This window comes from Talpa europaea (assembly GCF_964194135.1).
Source record: "Talpa europaea genome assembly, chromosome: 8".
NCBI lineage: Eukaryota > Metazoa > Chordata > Mammalia > Eulipotyphla > Talpidae > Talpa > Talpa europaea.
This window is the reverse complement of record NC_140075.1, coordinates 60899675-60926302: the sequence shown is the minus strand read 5'-3', so window position 1 is coordinate 60926302 and position 26628 is coordinate 60899675. Positions and strand designations below refer to the sequence as shown.

General features: G+C 40.5%; 1 protein-coding gene across 1 annotated transcript; it reads left to right on the top strand.

Moving 5' to 3' along the window:
- Positions 1 to 8278: 8278 nt before the first annotated feature.
- On the top strand, positions 8279 to 8987 carry LOC311174984 (large ribosomal subunit protein uL22-like; the record flags this gene model as incomplete). Its single annotated transcript, XM_084239821.1, has 1 exon — positions 8279 to 8987. The coding sequence occupies one exon, from the start codon at positions 8279 to 8281 to the stop codon at positions 8831 to 8833; it is 555 nt and encodes a 184-aa protein (XP_084095947.1). The 3' UTR covers positions 8834 to 8987.
- Positions 8988 to 26628: the final 17641 nt, after the last annotated feature.

Here is a 26628-nt window from a genome sequence, read left to right as displayed (position 1 = left end):
AAGGAAACTTAGTTACTGTTGGTAAATGCAAGAATGCAAACAGAATTTTTGGTAACTTTTAATTTTAGGAAGGGTATTTTGGTTGATTCCTCAACACTAAAGTTCTTAAGGTATTTTATATGCTAAGGCAATATTGCATAACTATCCACTAAATTAACTTGAGATAAAATATTAGTAAATCTAGCTAGAGCTAGATGTTCTATGGTAGAACAATTTTTCTACAAATGATTTAACTCTTCATACCAGTTTCATGTAAGTCATAAATTTCATTTTAAATGTAAATTTGTACATTGACATTTCAATGCTTCTTACATTTTCTGTAACTTGTGTAGGATGTATGTCGAATAAAATGTGCCTTCACGATCTACAGATTAGTCAGATTGCCTATTTATAAATTCCATCACTGTCTTTAGTTACAAGGAAAATTAATCCTAAATTATCTCTGTGTTACTTTGTTTTAAATTAGTTCAAAGTTTACCTGAAATTTTTTCTATTTAAGCAATTATCTTTCATTTCTTTTTCTAAACAGATATTTGCTGTCCAATTTTCAGCTATTTCTAAAACCAGAGTTTCTAAACTTCAGAAAACTGTAATCATTCTGAAAACTTTCATTGCAAAGTTCATGTATACAAATTTTTTGTAATAATTTATCCACAAGGTTTAATGTCCTCATGTTTGGAGCCCTGCAGAACACACATTGCCCCAACCTTGCTGTGCAAAAGCTACAGTCAGGCAACATACATGCCCTCCCAGGAAAGGGTGGGGCTGGGGCCCAGCTGCAGTTTGGGTACAGGCTGCAGATCACCCCGGAGCAATGTGCCTCCACCGCACACAGGTAGGTGGCTGAGTCCTCCAGCTGCGAGCCCTCGATATGCAGGGTGCTGTGCCGTTCCTTAGTGTCCAAAGACATGCTTAACCTTCCTTCCTGCTTCCGAGTCCCTGAAGCTATGTAAAACAGGGTGACCAGGCTGCCCCCAGGAATCTGTCGGAACCACTGCACACTTCTCATGGTGGTAGAATAGTTGCAGCTCAGAGTGGAGCTGTTTCCCTCCTGGACACTCAGGGATGGAGGACTCTGCTCCACCTGCATCCCTCTCACCCCTGCGTGGAGAAAACAGACAGATATGATCCCAACAGGCATTCACTGATGCAGGCTCTGAGCTTATAAAATATCCCAAGAAATACCCAAGAATATGGAGGACCCTCTAGGAGCTCCATGTCAGTATCCCTCTCCTCTCCCACCGTCAGCTGGGGAGGTCTCCCCATACCCCATCTGGGAAGGCCCCAACGCACAGCCAATCCAGGCCCACAGAAGTCCCAGCAGAGCACCCCAGTATCTCATGATCCTTATCTTGTTTCTGGGGTACCTTCACCCCTGCTCTTAGTGCCCTCACTCTCCTGCTCTGTACCACGCTGTCAAGTCTTGGTTTCTGGCAATTACAGCCAACATGTTCCACCAGAATCACTGAGCACCAATCACATCTGAGCTCTGTCATCCCCTTAACAGGAAACCCCACCCACAGCATCCCCATGAGATTGCAAGGTAATCTCACCCAACTGTGGGAGCAAACAGTGCAGGATGGTGAGGGGCACTATTCCCAATGTATGTTACTATAAGGGTTTTTTTTTTCTTTCTTAAAACACGTTATGGAAGAAAAGTGTATGGTTTCATGTTAGTTAGGTGTTAGTAGTGTCATAATTTTTTCCTGAAAAAAATCGTTGTCTCAACCCAGTTAACTTTTGCACTGAAAAATAATGAAGCCTTGAAGTATTGCATGGGAGGAGTTAACTTGTTTCCCAAATAGCTATTTTGGCCAAGAATTTAAGGATTCAGTTATATGAAAATTCTAATGGGGAGATTCCCTGATATATTGCATTGTTACTGAAGAAGAAAATATATATTTTAAAATGAAGAGATTTCTAGTAATCCAGGACATGTAGTTACCTTCTGCATAGAAAATGATTCCAACAAGTGTTAGTGAAATTAAGATATTTCCACTCTAACTTCCCTCTCTTCTCTTCTCCGTCCTGACCAGCTGATCTGCTCAGGGCACACATTGCTATGAAACTATAATCTTTTCCCTTTCCTCCTTCTATATGTGTTTCTTTTTTTAATCCCTTCTTCTACTATCCTCATTATTCTTATTCCTTCCTATCCCAAGGAGCGAGATGAAAAGGTAGGATATTAGTGCTACTAAAATTATTTCCAAGTTCTGGTTTCTTAACTGTTCAACATCTGGGACCATCAGGAAGCCTCTGTCTTACAAGGTCTAGAGTGCCCCCTGGTGGCCTGAAACTACCAACAAACACTAGTTCAGATGCACCAGCTCAGCAGCCACACAACCTCAACCTCAAAAGCCCATGTTTCCTGATGAAGGATATGCAGATGATTGCAAAAGAAATTACCTAATTTGCTTCACTTGAAGTTTAAAAGAACCAATTTCTATTTTTAAAATGTCATTTGAGGGAAAATATACCTTCCTCTCTTAGTGAACACTTACCATGTTTATTCTTTTATCTATGAAAAGTAACGCTGCTATAAACCTTTTTAAGCATTCTTTTTTATGAGCAGGATCACATGTTTCTAGGAACAGAGAGCAGGAAGAAGTGGATGGATGAGCCATACGGATGGTAAATAAGAAACACTCCAGGCAGAGGGCAGGTCAGGGACAAAGACCCTGAGGAAGAATGTTGTGAGTTCCTGTTCTGCTTATTGTGTTGGATGGACTTATTTAATCATTTTATTAAAGTTCATTAGCGCTGTAGTTCATCAGCTCATCTAATAAACTCTGTGAAACTGCTGTCCTGATACCTAACTGATGTATTGTTTGCTTCAACTAGCTTTTGACTTAATTCTAGAGAAAGTAAAGTAGTGAGAGAAAAGTACACCCAAGGAGAAGTAATGGTATATGCATGTGGAAAAATGTTATAGAACGTTGGAGGTCTAGGTATAAGTACTTATACATGTATGTGTGTATGCATCCGTGTGCATACATACATGTAGATGCACATATACATATACACCTATATGGAGACATCCACATGTAATTTAAAGATAGTTGTCTTTAGGTCAGAAATTCACTACATTTTCTATTTCAGCAGAGACAAAAAGGAAAATTTTATCAATGAAACAGAACACAGACCACAAAAGGGGGAAAAACCCAACAAGAGCACATGGGGAAACAACAGAATATTAGACTTGAGTCCCAATATATTAATCATCAAAACATCTAGAAATGTATTGGCTAAAGTATGATTACAGGTCTTGTTATATACTGCATAAGAAACAAACCTAGGAAGAAACAACCCAGGAAGCTAAGCACCTAGGAGGGTAATCTTCCTGCTGCAAAGCCCATTGCCCCTTCATTTGCCCTAAAAACCCACCACACCCACACTGGGAAGGTCCCAAAGAAATGCCAGTTCCGCTAAATGACCACTAAGAGAAGTCCAAGAGAACACCAAGTTAGTGAACTAAATTAACTCCTGCAAAAGTGACATCAAGGATAAAATTTTTAAAAACAGAGGTTAAAAAATAATATTCAAGTCAAAAAAGTGAATAGGAAAGAAATGATGAAACAGCAAGAGCAAATTAAGAATTACAGAAAAGAATGAAGCCAGAGTTAAGAAAATTCCATATCTTCGTGTGGCATTGAATAAAAAAAGCTGAATGTAAATAGCAACTTTCACATTTTACAGTGGTCCTCCCAACCTCCATTCCTTTACAATTTGGATTCTTTCATCAACTATTTATAAAAGTACCTTTCTAATTATTGTAAAAACACAGTAAGAGAGAGTAGGAAACTCATATCATCAAAATTAAGCCTAAAACCTAGAAAGGTGAAAAAAATAAAGCAGAAATATTAAAACAATGGAAAAATCAATAAGCTAAGAGTTGTTTTTTGAAAAGAAAACTTTTGTGACATTGATTTGGCAATGATTGTGGATATAACACCATACACATAGGAAACAAACAAAATTAACATGCTGGGACTACATCAATCTACAAAACCTCTGCACAACCAAGGAAGCAATCAACAAGTCAACCTATAGAAGAACAAATGGCAAAGCACATACAGGAAGGGGGTTAACATAAAAGTAAACTTGTAAGAAATTACTACAATACAAAAACAAAACAAAAAAAAAAACAATTTATCAATTGAAAAAAAAGATGAGGAGCCAGAATAGACAATTGTCCAAAGAAGATATACCGAAAAAATGAGTATGTGAATAAAGCTCAGTATCATTAACCACCAGGGAAATGTCACACCTGTCAGGATGACCACTGCCCAAAAAACAAAGTTAACAAATATTGTCATGGTCACTGAAAACTCTCTCACTTAAGTCCTTATTGTTAGAAAGCCATCTAATCTATGTAACTGGTGAGGAATAAGCAAAGACCACTGTTCATGATTTAGACAAGAATCCATTCCTCTCTTATGCTTTTTGTTCCTCCCCTTCACCTTGTTTATCATCTGATTGACCAAAGAAAGAAGCAAGGAAAAATGACATTTTTTTCAATGTTCATGCAAGATTTTGTTCTTTCTTAATTAAGAACCAGAACCTTAGCGAATCATCCCACCTATCAACACTCCTGCCATAATCTTTCAGAAAGACATTAGGTAGATCCCTCCATCTCTGCTACACTTTACCTCTCTAAAAGTATGAAAATACATATCAATATGTACCATGAAGCAAGATGTGGGGGCAGGACTTTGCAAGAATGAGCAAGAGACCACCTCATTATCTGTGCAGTTTTCCCTTCAAATTACCTTGACCATGTGTGAGTAACTCTGGTCTGGTTCTGTTGGCAATTTCATTAATGAAGAGTTGGATGTGGGGAATGCTTGTTTCTTGTTCTTATGCTCTGGACTTTTGTATGATTTGTGAATTAACCACAGACTGGGAGACAAAAGATCATAGACTTTCCTGGAACCATAGTGGATCAAGTACTCAGAGACACTCAGCAGTCAGGCCCCTTTTGCTGCTCAGTTTGCGCTCAGGTCCCCCTACAGTTTCTGTCACTGTGTCACCCAAGGCACAGTAGTACACAGCCAAGTCTGACTCTTGCACTGACGCTTTCCACAAGTGGAAGGATTTGGAGTCTTTCTTGTAAGTGGCTTCAAAACCTTTGTTTGTTCCCTTTTTGTTGGCTGTCTCGGCTTTTAGTAGGAGCTGCAGACCTTCTCCAGGATATTGGACATACCAGAAGAGAGTGGGGTTGAGTATGGTTGAGTAAGTGCAATTCACAGTCAGGGAGTTCCCCGCTGAAAGCGTCACTTGGCCTTCCTGCTGGGTCACAGAGTCTCCATGTGTTTGTCCTGGAAAAATAAAAGAGATTGTGTCATTTTGGACATAAGGCTCTTGGATAAAATTATGATCCAAGATTTTGTTGACACAACAGAAGAAAAAAAAAATTTAGCAGGCATTTCACTTACCAAGCAGTAAGAGCACCACAGACACTAAGCCTGGAGAAGAGTTCATCTCTAGAGTGTCACCTAAAGGTTCTTGATTCTTAACAAGAAGGAATGTTGAAGTCACAGTGAGAGGATCAAGCCAGGTTCTTCACGCAAGAAATGCGTGTGTTGAGAAACTGCACCCCCTGGTGGACAGAGTCTTAATGGGATGTTTGTTTCCTGGACATCTCCTAAGTCTTGACTTTATGATCAGGCCCATGTCAGTCTTTAAGTGGGGTTAAGAAATCTGAATAACAGCTAAACATCACTAATCATCAGGGAAATGCAAATCAAACCCTGAACAAGATACCACCTCCAACCCTTTGGGATGCCTATTACCCAAAAGAAAAAGAAAAACCCACCAACACCAAAAATGAAAAAAGCAAGTGATGACAAAGATATGCAAAAATTGGACCCTTGTGCACATTCATGAGAACTTAACATGGCAGTTCCTGTATAAAAGGATTCACTCTTTAACAAAGATAATGTCTTCCTTTTCAGTCTCATCAACTAGCCTCATTTGTCTGCTATGGAGAAAAATTCTTTCAAAAAATACATGTAAGCGAAGATCAGAGTAAGAAAAGAACACTCAATATTCCAAATGCCTGCTAGCTTAGGCTCTTCCTTTAAATTCATTCTGCCCATGACCTTTTGCATTCACATCCACATACAAGCTACTGGATCTGAGGTTGCCCCTAACCTCAGATACAATAATTTGAAAGGGTAAATGCTGACCTAAAGCATTGCTATAAGAATAGAAAAATTTTCCTAATGAAAGATTTGAGAATTTTATCCTATGGGAAAGCAGCATGTTCCTTTCTAGAGATTTAGTTCTTATATTTATATCTATAACATGTATTTCTTATATAACATATGTATTTCTTATAAGAAAAAAATACAGCAACATGTAGAACCTTGAGGAGGCAGATGAACTTACTCATATGCAAAGCAAAAAATACCTTCTCAAACAATCTGATTATGTTCTACTTTCTATCTCTCTCCTTCCAACATGAGCTTGACTGTTCAAATTCCAAGCCATGGTAGGTTAATAATTGGTTTGTTAAATTAGTTCAAGATCACATGACGTGTCGTTTTCATTTAATCTAATATCTTTAGTTTTTATTTCTACACCTACAGATATTTGCTTTCTAATATTGCAGCTATTTCTAAAACCACGGTTTCTAAACTTTGGAGAATTGCAATCTCTCCGAAAAGCTTATTGCAAAATTCAAATACACAACTTTATTTTGTAATAATTTATCCACAAAGTTTACTGTCCTCTCTTTTGGAGCCTGCAGAAACATAGACATGCCCCCACTCCCAGGAAGGGGTGGGGCTGAGGCCCAGCTGCAGTTTGGGTACAGGCTGCACATCACCCCAGAGCACTGTGCATCCCCGCACACAGGTAGGTGGCTGAGTCCTCCAGCTGGGCGCCCTCGATGTGCAGGGTGCTATACTGCTCCTTAAAGTTCAGTGTGGCGGTTAACCTTCCCTCCTGCTTCGGAGTCCCTGGAACTATGTAAAACAGGGTGACCAGGCCGCCCCCCTGGTTCTGTCGGAACCACTGCGCATAGTTCATGGTGGTAGAAAAGTTGCATCTCAGAGTGTAGCTGTTTCCCTCCGGGAGACTCAGGGATCCAGGACTTTGCTCCACCTGCATCCCTCTCACCCCTGCGTGGAGAGAAGAACAGACACATATGATCTCCAGGGGAATCACTGATGCAGATTCTAAGCTTGTCAAAGATCCCAAGAAACACCCATGGGAATGGAGGACCCCCTAGGGGATCCATATCAGCAACCCTTCCCCCCACCACTATCAGCTGGGGAGCTCTCTCCATACCCTATCTGTGTCGGCCCCAACTCACAGCCAATCTGGACCCACAGAAGCCCCAGCAGAGCACCCCAGTGTCTCATGATCCCTGTCTTCTAGCTGGAGTTCCCCTGCTCTTGGTGCCTGCACCCCTGCTCTGGATGGTGCCAAGACTTCAGTGCAGGCAAATTACAGTCAACATGTTCTATAGAATCACTGAGCACCAATCACATCTGAGCTCTCATATCCCCTTAACAGGAAACCCTACCCACAGAGTCCTGTGTGACTGCAAGGTAATCTCACCAAAGTGTGGGCGCAAACAGTGTGGGGGGGTGAGGGGCACTATATCCAATATATGATGCTATAAGGGGATTTTTCCTTAAAACACTTTATGTAAGAAAAGTGTAAGGGTTAGTCAAAAGAGGTAAAGGACCTATGTAAAGAAAACTATAAAACACTATTAAAAGAAATAGAAGAAGACACAAAGAAATGGAAAGACATCCCCTGCTCATGGATTAGAGGAATAAACATTATTAAAAAGGCCATCCTACCAAAAGCAATATACAGATTCAATACTATTCCAATAAAAATTTCAATGTCATTCTTCAAAGAAATAGAACAATTATTGATGAAATTCATACGGAATCACCAAAACCCTCGAATAAACAAAGCTCTCCTGAAAAAAAAAGAAGGGAATGGAGGCATCACACTCCCAGACTTCAAACTATACTACAAAGCCATAACCATCAAAACTGCATGGTATTGGAACAAGAACAGACACACAGACCAATGGAATCGAATAGAAAATCCAGAAATAAACCCACAGATTTATGGTCAACTAATCTTTGACAAAGGAGCAAAGAATATGCATTGGAGCAAAGAAAGTTTGTTCAATAAATGGTGCTGGGAAAACTGAGTCACTACATGCAAAAGAATGAAGCTTGGCTACTACCTAATACCATGCACAAAAACCAACTCAAGCTCTTCCCGTATGCGGCCTTAGTGATCTCTGAAAATGGTTCACTACTCACTTGACCCAGAAAACCCTACAAAGTCATGCAAATCAAGAGGTTCAAATCTCCGTGTTCATTTTAAGAACACTCATGAAACTGCCCAGGCCATCAAGGGTATGCATATCCAAAAAGCCACCAAGTACCTGAAGGATGTCACTCTACAGAAGCAGTGCATGCCAGTCTGTTGTTACAACGGTGGCATTGGCAGGTGTGCCCAGGCCAAACAGTGGGGTTGGACACAAGGTCGGTGGCCCAAAAAGAGTACTGAATTTTTACTGCACATACTTAAAAATGCAGAGAGTAATGCCAAACTTAAGGGTTTAGATGTAGATTCTCTTGTCATTGAGCACATCCAGGTGAACAAAGCCCCTAAGATGTGTAGCAGAACTTACAGAGCTCATGGTCAGATTAACCCATACATGAGCTCCCCCTGCCACATTGAGATGATCCTTACTGAAAAAGAGCAGATTGTTCCTAAACCAGAAGAGGAGGTGGCACAGAAGAAAAAGATATTGGAGAAGAAACTGAAGAAACAAAAATTTATGGCAAGGGAATAAGTTCAACATAAAATAAAAGGAAGCAAAAGTAAAAGCAAAAAAAAAAAAAAACCAACTCAAAATGGATTAAAGAACTAGACATAAGACCTGAAACCATAAAATACATAGAAGGAAATATAGGCGAAACACTACGTGATTTGCACATCAAAGACATCTTTACAGACACATCACCCAAAGCAGTGATAGTGAAGGCAAAGATAAACAGCTGGGACTACATCAAATTAAAGAGCTTCTGCACAGCAAAAGAGACAATAACAAAAACAAAGAGAAACCCCACCAACTGGGAGAACATTTTTGCACACAACACTAATGATAAAGGACTGATCACAAAATCTACAAAGAGCTGATGAGACTCAACAAAAACAAAGAAAATAATCCAGTGAAAATATGGGCAGAAGAGCTAAAAAGAAACTTCTCTGAAGAGGAAATGCAAATGGCCACAGGCATATGAAAAAATGTTCAACATCATTTGTAATCAGGGAAATGCAAATCAAAACTACAATGAGATGCCATCTTACACTATGAGAATGGCACATATTAAAAAAAACTAGCAACAACAAATGTTGGCGAGGTTGTGGAGAAAAAGGAATTCTCCTGTGCTGATGGTGGGAGTGCAAACTGGTCCAACCACTATGGAGAGCTGTGTGGAGATTTCTTGACCTGCTAACCATAGAGCTTCCATATGATCCAGCAATTCCACTCCTAGGTATTTACCCAAAGGACACAGAAACATCAATTCCAAAGAGCACCTGCACCCCTATATTTATAGCAGCACTGTTTACAATAGCAAAGCTTTGGAAACAACCCAAATGCCCAAAAATAGATGACTGGATCAAGAAGATGTGGTACATATACACCATGGAATATTACTCAGCATTCAAAAAAGATAAACACATGCAATTTGCAACAACATGGATGGAGCTGGAAGGGATCATGCTCAGTGAAATAAGCCAGAAAGAAAAAGAAAAATACCGGATGGTCTCACTCATAGCAGGAATCTAGAAAACTTACATAAGGGACCAAGAAAAAGAATAACTATAAGAAAGAAATTATCAAAATCAACAAACAACTATGAACCAGAGACACTCAATGGGAGGTGGGGGACAGGGAAAGGTGGGCTTGGGGTCAAAATAAGGGGGTTGTAATTGTATGGGGAATATAAAAATAAAATTTAAATAAAAATTAAATTAAATTAAAAAAAATAAGACAAAATCAACAAACAACTATGAACCAGAGACACTCTATGGGGTGTGGGGGCCGGGGAAAGGAGGGCTTGGGGTCAAAATAAGGGGGTTGTGATTGTATGGGGAATATAAAAATAAAATTTAAATTAAAAAATTAAATCAAATTAAAAAAAGAAAAGTGTAAGGGTTAGTATGTGAGGTAGAGAGGATCATATTTCTGAAAATAATCAGTATCTCAATTGGGTTAACATTTGTATTGAAAAATAATGAAGCCTTAAAGCAGAGCCTCAGGAGAGTGACCCAATTTCCCAAATTGCTATTTTGTCCTAGAATTTAAGGATTCAGTTATATAAAAATTCTTAAAGAGGGAAATTTTCTGATATGTTGTACTGTGTATTGAAGTAGAAAATATATTTTCTGAAATCAGGCGAGTTCTGGAAACCCAGGACATGTAGTTATTCTCTGCATAGAAAATGATTCCAACAAGTGTTGGTGAAAAAATAAGATATGTGTATTCATGTCCACTCTGATTTAATTTCCCCCTCTCCTCTTCTCCTGTCCTGACCCACACAGCTGATTCTGATCAGGACACATATTACTGGTCAAACTAAATATTATACTATCCCTTTCCTCCTTCGCTTTGTGTCTCTTTTTGTTTTATTTTGTTTTTTTCATTCTTTCTTCTATTGTCCTCATTATTCTTGCTCCTTAATGTCTCAAGGGATTTATGGGAAAGTTAGGCATCTGAGATACTGAAATAATTTCTAGGTCCATGAATTTCAAGAACTTTAGTCATAAAAATTTGAAACAGTTAATAGAGTGGTGTCTTGTATACCTTCCCTGTTCACGTGCCCAGTGATACTTCTGTATCTCTGCTCAAGGTATCATCCTCACCATACATAGAGAACATGTGCTCCAGCTTTTTCAAGTTTATATAGACTGGCAAAACTGAATTCCTGAGATGAATTCTTTACAGGCGCACCTCCCCCTCTTTTCTATATGTAATTTTATAGGCTCACGTGTTCTCTAGTCTCCACTTAAAATTGTCCAACGCTCTGATACTGTAAGGCCTTCTAAGGTTTTTCTAACCAAAAGTCTTCATTTTTAATAAAGCCTAGAGTGCCCCCTGGTGGCATAAAACTATCAACAGACCATTTCAGATGAATTGGCTCAGCAGTTACACAACCTCAACCCCATGTTCCTGATGAAGGAAATGCAGAGAGATGGTCAGAAAACAAAACAACTGCTTAGATTGAATAGGAATTAAAGATGAACCAATTCCTACTTTCAAGATATCATTACATGGGAATTAATATCTTAAAATATTTTGACAATGCTCCTCTTGTGACACTTGATTACTTTTACGAAACAAAATAAACCAGATGGCACACTCCAAGACACATTATAAGAAAAGAGTTGACAGCCAATGGCAAGGAGAGAATATCAAAAGCACAGAGAGAAAGAAGATAACCTATAAGCGGTAATCGGTAAGAAAAGAGAAAGTGCTGCCATTTGCAGTAAAATGGAAGCAAGTCAGAATAATGAAGACAATTATCAGATACTCACATGCAGTTGACTAGACAAAGTAAAATGCAAAACTTAACAGACTCTACTAATAAATGAAGTGAGGTTTTTGAAATTAAGGTAGAAGGCAGAAGAAAGGGTCAAAGGATTTTAGGGATGAGAGAGGGGAGAACAGTAAAACCCAAACAGTCCAATTAGAAAATAGGGGGTAAAAAAAAGATTCATTGACATATTTTCTCAGAATAAAATAACATTTCAAAAAAAAAAAACCCCACTCATTTATTAGTTCACAGTTCCATACACCTAAAGCAAGGCATGTTATGACTGGATTCTCTGCTCAGAGAATTACAAAACTGAAATCAAACTGGGTCAGACACTGGGGGAGAATATGCTTCCACTTATTCTTGCTGTGGATAGAATTCAGTTCCTTACAGTTGTAGAACTGGGCTACCCATTGCTTTGCTGGTTGCCAGGCAAGGTTTATTCTCCTGGAGTCTGCGGAAGGGAAGAGGGGAGGGGAGGGCAGGGGAGGGCAGGGGAGGGCAGGGGAGGGCAGGGGAGGGCAGGGGAGGGCAGGGCAGGGGAGGGGAGGGAAGGGGAGGGAAAGGGAGGGGAGGGGAGGGGAGGGCAGGGGAGGGGAGGGGAGAGCAGGGCAGGGGAGGGGAGGGGAGGGAAAACACTGTCTCTTTTGAAATGCCGTTGTTACAGCATTCTAAAATACTATTTATCATGACACAGTTTCTGCAATGAGCAAAATGCTCTGAAGTAAATTTTGTCAGTACTGGAATTGTACGGATCTGCTCAGTTCTTGGCTTCATTTCACAATCAAAAAGCAAGAGGTGGGCCTCTCCGGTGGCGCAGCGGTTGAGCGCTGGGTTGCGAAGCTGCCCGCGACCTCTGCGGCGCCGGTTCGATCCCCGGCTGATCCCCGGCCACTGGAGGAGGGTCCCACATGGTGCGCAGACTTCTCCTGCTGCCCGCTGCTCCCCTCAGCAGTGTACTTCAGTCCTTCTGCCTGCTCTGCTCCCCACTCTGGCTCTGGTGAATTCTCTCACCCTCCCGTGCTTCTGACTGTACCCAGTGCATGTATAAACAAAACAAACAAACAAACAAATAAATAAATAAAACATGCCTCTAAAAAAAAAAAAAAGAAATTTAAAAAAATTAAAAAAAAAAAAAAAAAAAAAGCAAGAGGTGTTTTAAAGTACCAGAGGAGGAGATCTTGAGTCAAAAACTCCACGATGGGTGGTTTGTGCTCAGCTCCCCCTGCAGCCTCAGTCACTGTGTCACTCACAGCACAGAAGTACCGGGCCGAGTCGCTCCAGTGGGCTGAGGACTTTTTCAGGTTAAAAGAAGAGTCATTTTTCCTAAATTCAGCTTCAAAATCTTTAATGCCTTTTACCAGGGGCGCCAGTGATAAGGACTTCACGAGAAGCTGGAGGCCTTGGTTGGGGTATTGGACGAACCAGTAGCGATTAGGAGTTGCACCATATGAATAGTTGCACTTCAGCTCCACTGAGTTTCCTTCAGAGACCGAGAGATGAGCATTCAGCTGGGTCACTGACTGGGCCTTGGCATCTCCTACAAAATCAACATTTCATCAGTGAAAGCAACATATATTTTGCTATAAGAAATATTTCCAGTCAGAGCCTGTAGAACTGTAGACCATTATGAAATTTTACTCACTCAGGGAAAATATCTCCAGTACTGAGATGACAAACAGGAACATGGCTGAGCAGTGAAAAGCTATGGATTCTTCTGGAAATCTTTCCCTGAGCAAGCAGGAAAGTGGCTGTACTCCCTTGGCAACCAGGGCTGGGGGAAAGTTAGCCTTAACACAAGCCTAGCTTGGATAATAATACAAAGGCCGCTGAGATGAGCATGGAGCTTTCAGATGTCTGATTCTTGTCACCTGTCTCGCCTGCAAAGCACTCCACCAGCTGCAGGAGGAGGGGCTGAGCAGATGATGGCCATCCACAGAATCTCTAGCTGGTGCAGCATTGCCCTCTGGAGGTCAGCTGCAGACCCAAGATCCCCAGAGCCCATGAAGACCTAATTAAACTTTTTTTTTTAATTATATATACTTTTAAGATTTATTTATTTATTTTTATTTATTTATACAAGCAGTGGGTACAGTCAGAAGTGCGGGAGGGTAAGGGAATTCACCAGAGCCAGAGCGGGCAGCAGAGCAGGCAGAAGGACCGAAGTACATGGCTGAGGGGAGCAGCAGGCGGCTGGAGAGGTCTGCGCGCCATGCGGGACCCTCCTCCAGTGGCGGGGGAGCAGCCGGGGATCGAACCGGCACTGCAGAGGCTGCGGGCAGCTTCACAACCCAGCACTCAACCACTGCGCCACCGGGGAGACCCATGTCACTGATATTTTCTGAGACAGATCATAACTTCCACACAGTATGTTTGTTTCTTCCCAACTCTATGATGGCTTATTAATCCAAGAGTGCTTTAGAAATGACATGTGGCAAATCTACAGTACAAATGCGATGGCACAGAATGAAGTGAGAGCCCACTGCACACGACCCTATCAAGGTGTCCTTGGGTACAATAGCCAAGGGCAGGCATCCCCTTTTCCAGACCCTCTCCAAAGGTTTTGCCTTCTTGGGGAAATTGTCCTTAAGCCAGTTGCCACAAAAGCCACAGATCACCTATGTGCAAATGGGGATTTCCTAGAATAGAAGTCAGTTTATTGGAGACCTGGGAATGGGCTAAAGGTGAAATATTTTCTACCTGGATTTTCACTGGTATCACATGATCCCAATCATGACCTTGTACCACCACACTCTGACTGGAGTTGCCAGTTGTTCTCCTTCCAGGGAGGGATTTTGAAGCTCTTTGGCTGAAAGGAAGCTGTATGTGGGGTGTGAGGGGGGGGTGCATGCATTCATGTGGCATTCATGCATTGTCCTCTACTATCTTTTTTTTTTTTTAAGATTTATTTATTTATGCATACAAGAACTAGGGTACAAGTCAGAGGTGTGGAAGGTAAGAGGAATCACCAGAGAAAGAGCGTTGAACAGAACAGGCAGATCGACTGAAATACACTGCTGAGGGGAGCAGCAGAGTGAGACAGCAGAGGTCTGATGCACCATGTGGGTAGCTCCCTGACCAGCCGGGATCGAACTCGCGCTGCAGTGGCTGTGGACAGCTTCACAGCGCTGCACTTAAACCCTGTGCCACCAGGGAGGCCCTCTACTGTCTTTTTTTTCAAAGATATGATGATTCTCACAGCAAATATGATGCCAGAAAACACCTAGAAGACTCTCAGATGCCTTTCCATACTTCCTTTACCAAGTGTACCTCCAAGTGCTGCTTCTAGCTTCTCTATCCTGTATCTTTTTCTGCTACAAGAAAGGAACTGACATTCTCTACCCCGCTCACCAGAGATCAGACCAGACTCTACCATATGCATTTATATTTACTCAAAGAGTTGTGCTATGAATTCAAAGAGAAAAACCAACAAGAGCATCTTAGAGTCAGATCTACAATTGTTCAAAACTTCTGATTAACTTCTGTTTGGTCTGCTCCTTTCTACTAGCAATGTAATGTATATATACATCCATATACATACCCTAGATTAACACTTAAGACATGAGGACGTGTACTTGAGCCTTGGCTCTGCTAACTATGTAGGTGATCATGAGCAAGTGACCTAAATACCTTGTGCCTTGGCTTCCTTATACACACAATGGGAGCATTAATATATAAAAATTTTGAGAGAATTTAATGTTATGATGTATGTGATGGTAACATGAAACCCTCTATTGGACTACAGGCTCTTTTAGAAGAGCAAATTCTATCTGATCTTTGTACTGTGTGGCACAAGATTATGATCTTGACACAAATAATTCTTTGTTGAATGAATTTGTTCAGTGGGAAAAAATGATCTTTTTCTGTAGCAGTAATGTATTTCCTACTCATTTATTCACAAAAATTTGAAGAGTATGTACAACAATGAGCACTATTCTTATTGCAGAGAATATGACATTTGGCTTAATGTTCACAGAGAACACAGTATACTATGCCCAACATATAATTTCCTCACACACACCCCCCAAAAAACTCTAAGAAATATTCTGTCTTCTCCTTCCTATGAGTGGTCATATGTCAGACTCTCTCCTCCTCCGTCCTCTCTTATATTTCTTCCTTTAAGAATAAACTGTTCCCGGGCCTCCCTGGTGGTACAAGGGGTTAAGTCGCAACCTATGAAGCTATCCACAGCCACGGCAGCACAAGTTCGATTCCTGGCCGGCCAGGGAGCAACCCACATGGCGCAGCAGACCTCTCCTGACTCGCCTGCTACTCCCCTCAACAGTGTACTTTGGTCAGTCTGCCTGTTCTGTTCCCCACTCTGTCTCTGGTGAGTCCTCTCACCCCCCACACCTGTACCCCAGCTCTTGCATACATAAAATAAAATAAATCTTAAAAAAAAAGAATAAACTGTTCCCAACAAAAATTGACTTAGACTCTTGAAAAAGATAGTGGTTACCAAAGGAAAGGGAGTGGGAGAAAAGGGGGGTGGGTGGTCAGTCGGGTGCTGGGAATGGCACGGGAACTCTAGAGGTAGGAATTGCAACCAGAAAGTGGAGCTCAGGCCACCTGTCACTACCAAACACCAATAAAGTACAAACAGGAAATGAATCCTTAAGTGTGATTTAATCAGACAGCCAGCAATCTGGAAGATGGGGTGGGGAAGAGCCGGGGGCGGGGGTGGGGGGGGGGTTAACACCCTGAAGAAACCATCTTAACATTTCATTCCCAGCTGGCAAGTTATAGTGAGTTGAGCTATAGCAGGCCTTCACCACTGCCAGGAGCTGGTGACTCCAGCACCAGGAGCTCCTAATCGCCCTCCTGGACGCCTGGCCTCTAACACATCCGGGTGTGCTGAATCTGGTCTTCTGATTGCACTAGCTCCCTGCACTCCTCCAGATGTGTCCTTGGACTAGAAATGAACTCAAAGCAGACATGCCATAGACAATGTGTGTGTGCAGATTTTTTACTATACCTTGCATAGTGTCTCACCCAAGCGCCCCCTTCCTATCCCCTGTAAGCATGGTAAGACATATATACATACCAGGGTGTGAAGTCATACTCCCAAGATCTGAATAGTTTTGTAAATAAATGATAAATAAAAATTCTTTTTATTTAAGAAAATTATATTTTTTAATTTTATTTATTTTTGTGTAGAAGAACTGGGGTGTAGGCCAAAAGTGCAGGGGTGAGAGGATTCACCAGAGACAGAGTGGGAAGCAGAACAGGTGGATCTACTGAAATACACTGCTGAGGGGAACAGCTGGTAAGACAGGAGAGGTCTGCTGACGCTCTCTAGCTGTCCAAGGATCGAACTCATGCTGCAGAAGCTGCGGATCTCTTCACAGTGCTGTGCTTAACCCCTTGCACCACCAAGGAAACCCCATGGTTGGTATTTCCCCTAAGCTTATCTTTTCCTAGCACACTGCCCAACGTGGGTGCTCCATACCATGACATTTCTGAGAAGAAATCATCTTTACGCTTTCTTATTTAGCTTTTTTTTTCTTTTTTGGCCTTTTTGTAATCCACTGAAATATTATATAAACAAGTTTTAGGATAAAATCAGAGAAATGTCATTATGATTTGGAATGATTTTGGACTTATGAGGGTTTTCTTTTTTTACCGCTTTATTGGCACATCTATGTTCTTGTTGGACAGTGTGTAGTCAACAAATATTTCTTAAGTGCATCAGTAAATGAATAAGTGAATGGCCTCCAAATGAGGAATTCCTATTACATGAAATATCATATTACTTGACATCTAAGACATCAATTATAAGAAATAATTTAATAAAAAAACTTTTCAAAGAAAAAAGAAAATCCTATAGTACATGCATATTGATTGAAAGTGAAAAATACGTAACACAGTATTGAAGAAGTACATTAAGTAAGAATACTGAATTCCTATAAAGTTATCCAGCATCACTGTATTCTGCCTTAGGGTTTTAATGAACTCAGATAACCTGATGGGCCTATGTACATCAGGCAAATGTTCTGATGTTAAACTTTTAATGGAAATTTTGCCTCAAGTATGCTCTGTGCGTAAGTCCATCTACAATGTTATTGACCAATACAGTTCAACAAATTACTTTCAGATAATATGGATTTGCCTCAAAAGAGAAAAGAATGAGCTCAGTCTTAGCTTCTAGGATTAGCAGAGACATGTCTACTGAACTGCTGAAGCATTTCACAGCAAGGTTAAAATTTCTCTTAGAGTTCCCAGCACAGGTTTCACAGGTGTCCACTCTGGCTCATCAAATCCTTGGACGTCTCCATACATTTAATAAGAACAAGGTGGCTTTCACGGTGTCAGAGTTCAAAATCCTCTCTAGCATCTCACAGAGTTTGTGCTCAGCTCCCTCTATGGTCCCCAGCACTGTGCCATTCAAGACACGGAAATAGTCAGCTGAATCTCTCCAATGAGCAAAGTGTTTCCTCAGGTTAAAGGAAGATTCACCCTTCTTAAATTCAGCCTCAAAATCTTTGATGCCTTTAATGGAAGTGCCCATTGAAAAGTAACTGAGAAGAAGCTGGAGTTCTTGTTTGGGATACTGGACATACCAGAAGAGATAAGGATTCCCAACAGATGAATAGTTGCACTTCAGCTCTAGTAAGGATCCTTCAGAGACAGAGACATGGGAGACCAGCTGGGTCACTGACTGGGCTCTGCAGTCTCTGCAAAATGAATGTTATATCAAAGAAGGCAGCACAGACTTGACTATAAGATGTATTTTTATTAAAATGAATAAGGAAACAGTTACTTCTGTAGAAACAGGGACAAAATCAAATATTATCTACTCAGCTCTAAAAGCATCCCCAGCACTGGAGTGAGCAACAGCAGCATGGCTGAGCAGTGGAAATGTCCCAGGCTTCTCTCTGGGTCTCCCCTGAGCAGACAGAAAAATGGCTGTGGAACTCAGCTGTCAGAAGTAGACAAGCCCGTTGTTTAGGTTAAAGTACAAAAATTGCTGAGGCAATTGCTTGCCTTCTTACCTTTGCTTCTCTCACCTGTCTCTGAATTCAAAGAACTCAGGAGGGTGCTTCAGGAAGCTACTTGGAGGAAGGAGTGAGGGGAAGGTGCCAATCAAGATCACCCTCTGGAGGTCACGCAGGACCAAGGCTCCAGACAACTCAGAGGAAATTAATCTGTGTTTTCCTTCTACTGAGACTTACCAAAAGAAAGAAACGTGTTTCTTTCTTCCTTTATATTTATTAGTTAATACTGGTCCTCACCTCAGTGAAAAAATGGGACCTACAAAACAGAGGAGTAATTCAGAGAAATTGTGGATCCATTTTGTACACAGAGATGATCAGTCAGCTTCCCAAGGCTTAGCTGGGCATGGCCTTATTGGCAGAAAACATCAGATTAAAAGGAGGGTGTAAGAGGATGTGGAGGGCCTCCCTGGTGGCGCAGGTGGTTGAAAGCAGCATTGTGAAGCTGTCCGCAGCCTCTGCACTGCTGGTTTGTTCCCCGCTGGCCATGGAGCAACCCACATGGTGCAGCGGACCTCTCCTGTCTAGCCCGCTGCTCCCCTCAGCAGTGTATTTCAATCATTCTGCCTCTTCTGTTCCCCACTCTGTCTCTGGTGAATCCTCTCACCCTCCCGCACATCTGGCCTGTACCTTGGTTCTTATATAAATGAAATAAATTTAAAAAAAAAAAAGGATGTGGAGATACCCAATTCAACTGGAGAAATTAAAAAATAAGATGTACAAAATGATAGCCAGGAACAGGAGCCCTACCTATGAAAATAAAGTAATAATATCTTTGTTTACTGGAATTATGTAATAATTCAAGCATAATTACGAAGATTTAGTGGCTTTATATTAACAATATAACATTTGGATAAAAAAAGCAAAATTCCACTGCCATCTGCTTAGAACACGACAAGAATATTACACCTGATTCTGGGTAGCGTATCTTCAAGGGAATACTGACAGACTTGGCTATCTAGAAGTGACAGAGCAGACTGGAAACATTGCAAAATATACATAAATAATTTTTGATGGAATTAAAGACAGAAGAAAAGGAAATTGGCATTAACCCTGAAATCCTAGAAGTGCCACCAGCAAATCAGAGCTAAAACTTTGAGAGGAAAATAAGATATGGAAACAGTCTGACAATGAAATTTAAAAGAGATAGGCAGCCAGCAGTCTCACATGGGTGAAGGGTGGGTCTTGTAAAATGAGGGTAGACTAGATTATGCCCAAATAGCAAGGTGTAATTTCAAGAGAAGTTTTTTCTCCCCACTTCAGCTTGCAGACCCCTGGGGCTAGTATTCTTCACAATGGGAGATCAATTTCAGGAACAGGAAGAATAGAGAAACAAGATGCTTTTCATCAGGCCAATGGGGCCCTTTTTCTAAAACCTGAAAGCCCTTTCTCAGGTTTGTGAATGTTTCTAGCAGCATGAAATCCAATCTGTTTTCAGGGTCCTCATTTTCCTGCTTGTTTTTGTCTGCAGATTGCCTTTCACATATGATAAGTTATCTGTCTGAGACTTTAAACATCAGTAAATCATGTTTCCAAATATCAGACAACCATATCTACTCAGTGCTTATCTCTCCAAAATCACAACTGATGAAAGAATAAAAATGTAAAGGGATGGAGAGTAAACCAGAGAAGTGAAAACCACAGTAAAAACAAAATGATAAACAATTAGATGACAGTAATGGAAATCATCACAAGTAACTCCTCAATCTGGCATGAAGTTGGGGGTGGGAGACTTGAGAATGAAGAAGTCGAAAGCAGCATCAAAGCTTTATTCATATCTTCTCAGTAAAAGGCTGCAAATTTAAACCTCTGACAACTGTATTCATTTTCTATTGCTGCTGTAATAAATTACGACAAATTTATATATTACACAAATAAATGAATAAATCACACAAAATTCTCTTAGAGCTTGAACTGAAAACTCTAAGGGTGAACTCTTTTTTGCCTTTTCCATCTTCTTCAAGACACCCCCATTATTCTCCTTCCCACCAATTTCCTAAGGAACAGACTGAGGTGTGCTCTAACAGGAGATGATGTGAAGACCTGCATCACCAAGTCTGCATCACCAATGATAAGGGTCACACTGATAGAACCAGCCCTAATAGTTTTATGAGCATCATCAGCATTGACGAGACTGGAGAGAATTTCTGTCTGAACTATGATGCCAAGGGTAGCATTGCACCCAACGAGTCTGAATACAAAATGTGCATAGTGGGAAAGGTCTTTGAGGGCACCAAAGGAATTTTCATCTGGTAACCCTTGGTGCTCATACCATCTGCTCTCCTAATCCCCCTATCAGATTGATTTAGAGACTGGCGATATTGCAGATTTCATCAAGTTTGACACTGGTAACATGTCAATTGTGACCGCGGTGCTAACATGGAAAGAATTCAGGTGTAATAACCAACAAGAGAGACACCCTGATTCTTTTGATGTTACCCAAATTAAAGCTGCCAATGGCAACCATTTTGTCACCCACCTCTCCAATATTTTTGTTATTGGCAAAAACAACAAACCATGGATTTCTCTTCCATGGTAGAATGGAAAAGGTATCCATCTTACCATTGCTGAAGAGAGCGAGACAAAAGGTGAGCAGCACACAGCAGTGGGTGAAACGCTCTCTAGATAACACAGTTGGATAAGAGTGTCTTCATATGCATTTCTTTCATGACTAAAGATATTAAGCAAACTTTGGTGTGTTTATTGGCTATTCCTGTATCTTCTTTTTTAAATTCAAGTCTTTTGCACATTTTTATTATTACTGTTGGATCGTAGTAGTTCTTCAAGTATTCTGGATATTTCTAACTCTCCTGAAGATCACAGAAGAATTGAGAAACCAGTCACGCTTTTGGATAAAAAGACAATCCTACAACCGTACTTCTATTTTAAATTAATTTATGTTTAACATGATCCCTGTAAAAATCCCATGAAGGTTTTTAACCACAACTAGACAAGGTATTTCTCAAATATATATGAAAAAAATTAATCAAATGAAAAAGACTATACTAGATATTTCTGATTAAAATGTAATGAGGAGAGTATTATCACACTAGAAATTGTTAAAATAGGCTATAAAGCATATTAATTAAAACAGCATAATAAAAAGATTTGAAGGGCTTGTTTTTTGGCCAAAGTTCTATGTTGAAAGGAGACTAAGAGAGTGGACACTCTCGTGTGTCAGGCACAAGATGAAAGGGCCTGCTGCCGGAGAGCTCAGAGGTGTGATGCCCAAGCCATAGGCTCTGGAGCAAAGAAGACAGAGGTTCTAGTCCAGTCTCTAACAATCAGGAAGGGTATGACATTGGCCAATCTTCAGAACACCTCAGAACCTCAGTGCAGAGCCATTTATTTTTATCTCATCAAACTGAGTGAAGATTTCATAACAAAAAATGTGTGCCTAGTGCCTGGCATATAGTGAATGATCAATAACTGTTAGTTCTCATTCCCATTTTACTAGATGAAGAGGAATTAGCCACTTTTCACATTTTTCTGTAACATGTCCAGATGTTGTCATCAAGAGCCCCTACCCAGATCAGGGACTCAACAATTACTTTTGGGCACAGATGAAGCAGCATTCTCTGGCACTTACAGCCTGCGTACCTCAGTAGTCCCCAACCCCGGCTGCACATTAGAATCATCTAGGTGATGTTTAAAAAACATCAGTTCCAGTTCCCTCTCCAGACCAGTTAAGAAAGAATCTCTGGTTCTTGGGTCCCAGCCGAGTAGACTGGAAAGCTCCCCTTCCTGCAGAAATGTATGAAATATGCATCCAGAATTGAACCACCCCCCCGGAATTGCCAAACTCTGCAATGAGGGCTGCAAGGTTCTTTTCTTGGTGCTGAAGATACAGTGCTAGGAGGGTTGCCATGATAAGTTGTTTTTAATGCTCAGAGCAATGCCCAGAACCACAGGAGGTATCGTTTATAATTACAAGACAGCACTGGTAGCTCCCAGAGCAGTAGAGTAGGAGTCAAGAGAATAAGACTTGGCAATTTGATAATATCTAATGGCTTCTAATAAACAGATTAATAATGCCTGACCTGGTTTATTCCCAAGATTGTAGTAAAGATTAAATAACAAACTATATATAAAGCAGTTTATAAGTTTACACTTCAATGAAAGTATAAATGATGAATATTAATAAAAGCTTATTCCAAGATTGGTTCAAATTTAGCTTCCAATGGCTCAGTGTTTGTGCTCCATAAATCTGTTGAATGAATTAATAAGTAAAAAATTGGCCTCAATGAAAACATAAAGCCAATATACTGGGGACTGAGGAGCTTATGACTTACTCTAAATGACCATGTTGACATTATCAACTACGAGAACAGTTAGCTCCTGCTGTCTTTACAGAAGGGTGCATAACTCTGAGTCTTTGATACATATTTTTAATTTTCTGCATTTGGAACAAGTCCTTCAATTAATAGGTTCATTTACTTTATTGAGTTCTTTTATTTTCCTGAGAAAGCTGGCGTTAACCTAACCACTCATTTTACGACCTAATTTTAGAGTGGAGAAGAATACTTTGTTTAAGGTGTTTGCAGTTATTAAGAAGAAACTCCAGCAGTATGTGTGGGCAGGCAGAAGCAAAATAAGTATTTCCCATCTTCATCAGCTTCATGGCCCTCTGTCTCTCAGCATTTAATATGACCTGACTCTAGCCAGCCCTTTCCTCACTCCCAGCCTAGTTCTTGGCTTACAGAGAGCTTGATCACAAAATAATTTATTCTGTTAATCCATTCAGCAAATAGCTATCGATTGCCTGCTGAGGGAGAAACACCATGCTGTAGTCCTCACCCATCTGCCAGGTCTTGCCTCACCCTAACACAGGGAATCGCTCAGTTTTCAGCCTATCGGCTTACATATAATCGCTCACGTCCATTTCTATTTTTGTCTCTCCTATTTCTCCTCCATTTCTCCTCTCTCTGTCTTATCATCCAAATATTTTCTTCTTTTCCCATCTGATCTAATTTCTACCTTTTACATCTCAATCCATGTTATAGTTCTGTGGGATATGAATGATTTCCCTGTTACCATGCTCACTAGCATTTGTGTTTGGCAAAAGTTCTTTTTTTTTCTTATATTTGAGTAGTATACCAGTATCTACGTACATAATGTGTGTGTGTGTATCACATTTTTCTGATCTACTCCTGTGTCCTTGGGCACTTAAATTGTTTCCATAACTTGGCTATTATAAATAGTTCTGCAATGAACACAGGAGTGCAGGTTTCTTTTTGAATTCTGTTTTTGTGTTCTTTGGGTAGATATCTAAGAGTGAAATTGCTGGATCATTTGGAAGATGCGCTTTATTTTTAAAGATTTATTTATTTATGCATACAAGAACTGGGGTACAGACCAGAAGGGCTGAGGGTGAGAGGATTCACCAGAGACAGAGTGGGGAACAGAACAGGCAGACTCACTGAAATACACTGCTGAGGGGAGCAACAGGCAAGTCAGGAGAGGTCTGCTGCACCATGTGGGTTGGTTGCTCCCTGGCCAGGGATGGCAGAGGCTGCAGATAGCTTCACAGTGCTGCACTTAACCCCTTGCACCACTAGGGAGGCCCTAGAAGATCCATTTTTAATAGTTTTAGACACCTCCATACTCTTTTCCACAGGGGCTGGAATAGTTTACATTCCCATTAACAGTTACAGTGTTCCTCTTCTCCTGTATCTTCACCAGCACTTGTTTCTGGTCTTCCTGATAGCTCTTTTCACAGGTATGAGATGATATCTCATTGTACCAAGGACATTTTTTAATCATAGAATTTTTTAATAGTGGAAACAAGTGGCACCCTAAAGAAAAACAAAGATTTCTGGAAATCAGACCTCAAGTTTTTACTCATATTTACTCCTCTCTCTCCATTCCTAGAGTAGAGTAACACCTGGGCTCCTGAGCTTGGAGGCATCAGAGAAGGAAAAAATTTCCTCCTCTAATTATCCACAGTTCCATACAGTAACTAGAGAGAAATCGTGACTCTCCCTCCCTGGGATGCTCCCCCTCAGCCCCAGCTGTGCCCTCTGGGTTTGTGCTCAGCTCCCACCACAGCCTCCCTTATTGTGTCTCTACAGCACAGAAGTACACAGCCGAGTCAGACTCTTGTACCGAGGGTTTCTGCAGGTGGAAGTTTCTGTCATTCTGAACATGAGTGGCCTGGAAATGATGCTCTGCTCCCTGGTTTTCTGTCAAGCTCTTCAGGAGGAGCTGAGGAGTTTTAATGAGATACTAGACATACCAGAAAAGGAAAGGAGCTGAGTAAGTGGTCTGGTAGGTGCATTTCAGGGTCAGAGGTAGCCCTTCAGGAAGGGTGATGGGGCCTGCTGTCTGGATCACTGAGTCTCCACTGGCCCTTCCTACAGTAATTAGATTTTGTTACTTAGGAATATATAAATACAAAGACAGACATAGATATCATCACCCAGACCTAGGAATAGAAAATAATTTTAAGATGAAATGATACTGAGAATTAGTATCAAAATCACCACTGGCAATGAGCAAAAAGTGGGGAACATGACTGTCGTGGGAAAGCCAGTGGGTTTTGTACCCCTGAGTAACATCAAAGCTGATAGGCTGCTGACCTACTCTCAATTCTGGATTCCAGGTGGATATTTCTGAGAGACCTTGCTCCTTTGGAAACAGCACATTCCAAGCCTGCAGCAACTCAACAACTGAAGAGAGAAAATAAGATGCAGAGGAGGAGGGCAATGATATCAACCCACTATGGGGATGTGAGAATAAACCCTCTCAGAGGAAAGGAACTCCCTCATGTGGTTTTCTCTGCACATTGAAATGATGTCATCAAAGTTGGGTACTTACAGTGCAAAATTTATAATCAAATTTTATATTCAATTTACACATTTTCATTTTGAGCATAATAGATCATTATTTGTCAAGAATTTTGCCATATTTCTACATTTTAACGATAAATTAATTTTTGAGTCCCTGTCAATATGGCCTATTCCATATAATGACTCAGCTCCAAAATGTAATACTAAAAAAATTTTTTTAGGTAAAATTGAATGCAAAAGCTTCATGACATCCATATGGCTCCCTTTCTGGTAATAAACCACTGCAGGTGGTTATTATCAAAGAGGAGTCATATGATAAAGCAATTTAAAATGTGACTGTGTTAGGGATTCATTTCTTTTGAGTTTTGTCTGCCTTTACCATGATAGAACATATAATTATTCAAATTTCTATCATCTTTTTCTATTCTTGCTACTACAAAACCTTTGTCTGTATGGTGCACTGTCATATTATTTGGCCATCAATTGATATTACACAATTATTTCACATTAGGGCTTTGGTATGACCTGACAATACCCTGCTATACTGCAGTCACTCCAATGATCCAAAATATCCTCTTTAAAAATTACAGGCCCTCCACCTGCACGCCTATGTTTATAGCAGCACTGTTTACAATAGCTAAGATATGGAAACAACCCAAATGCCCAAAAATAGATGACTGGATCAAGAAGATGTGGTACATATACACAATGGAATATTACTCAGCAATTAAAAAAGATAAACACATGCAGTTTGCAGCAACATGGATGGAGCTAGAAGGGATCATGCTCAGCGAAATAAGTCAGAAAGAAAAAGAAAAATACCGGATGGTCTCACTCATAGCAGGAATTTAGAAAACCTAAATAAGAGACCAGGAAAAAGACTAATCAATGCAAAGTAATAATCAAAATCAACAAGCAACTATAAACCAGAGACACACTACAGGTGGGTGGGGGGAGGCGGGGGGGAGGGGGGTGAGGATTAGGGAAGGGCTGGGAAAAGGAAGAACTAGAGTCAAAATAAGGGGTGGGGGGTGCAATTGTATGGGGAATATAACCAAAATGAAAATGCATACATTGTACAAAGATGAAAAATGATGTAAGAATTATATAAAATAAAATATTTTTAAAAAGAAGAAAAAAATAAATAAAAGTCACTTTAATAATTCAACAACCTAAAAAAAAAATTACAGGCCCTCACTTTTTCCATAGCACCTACTAGCTTTTAACATATTACATAATGCATTATTTACCACTTCTTAGATATAT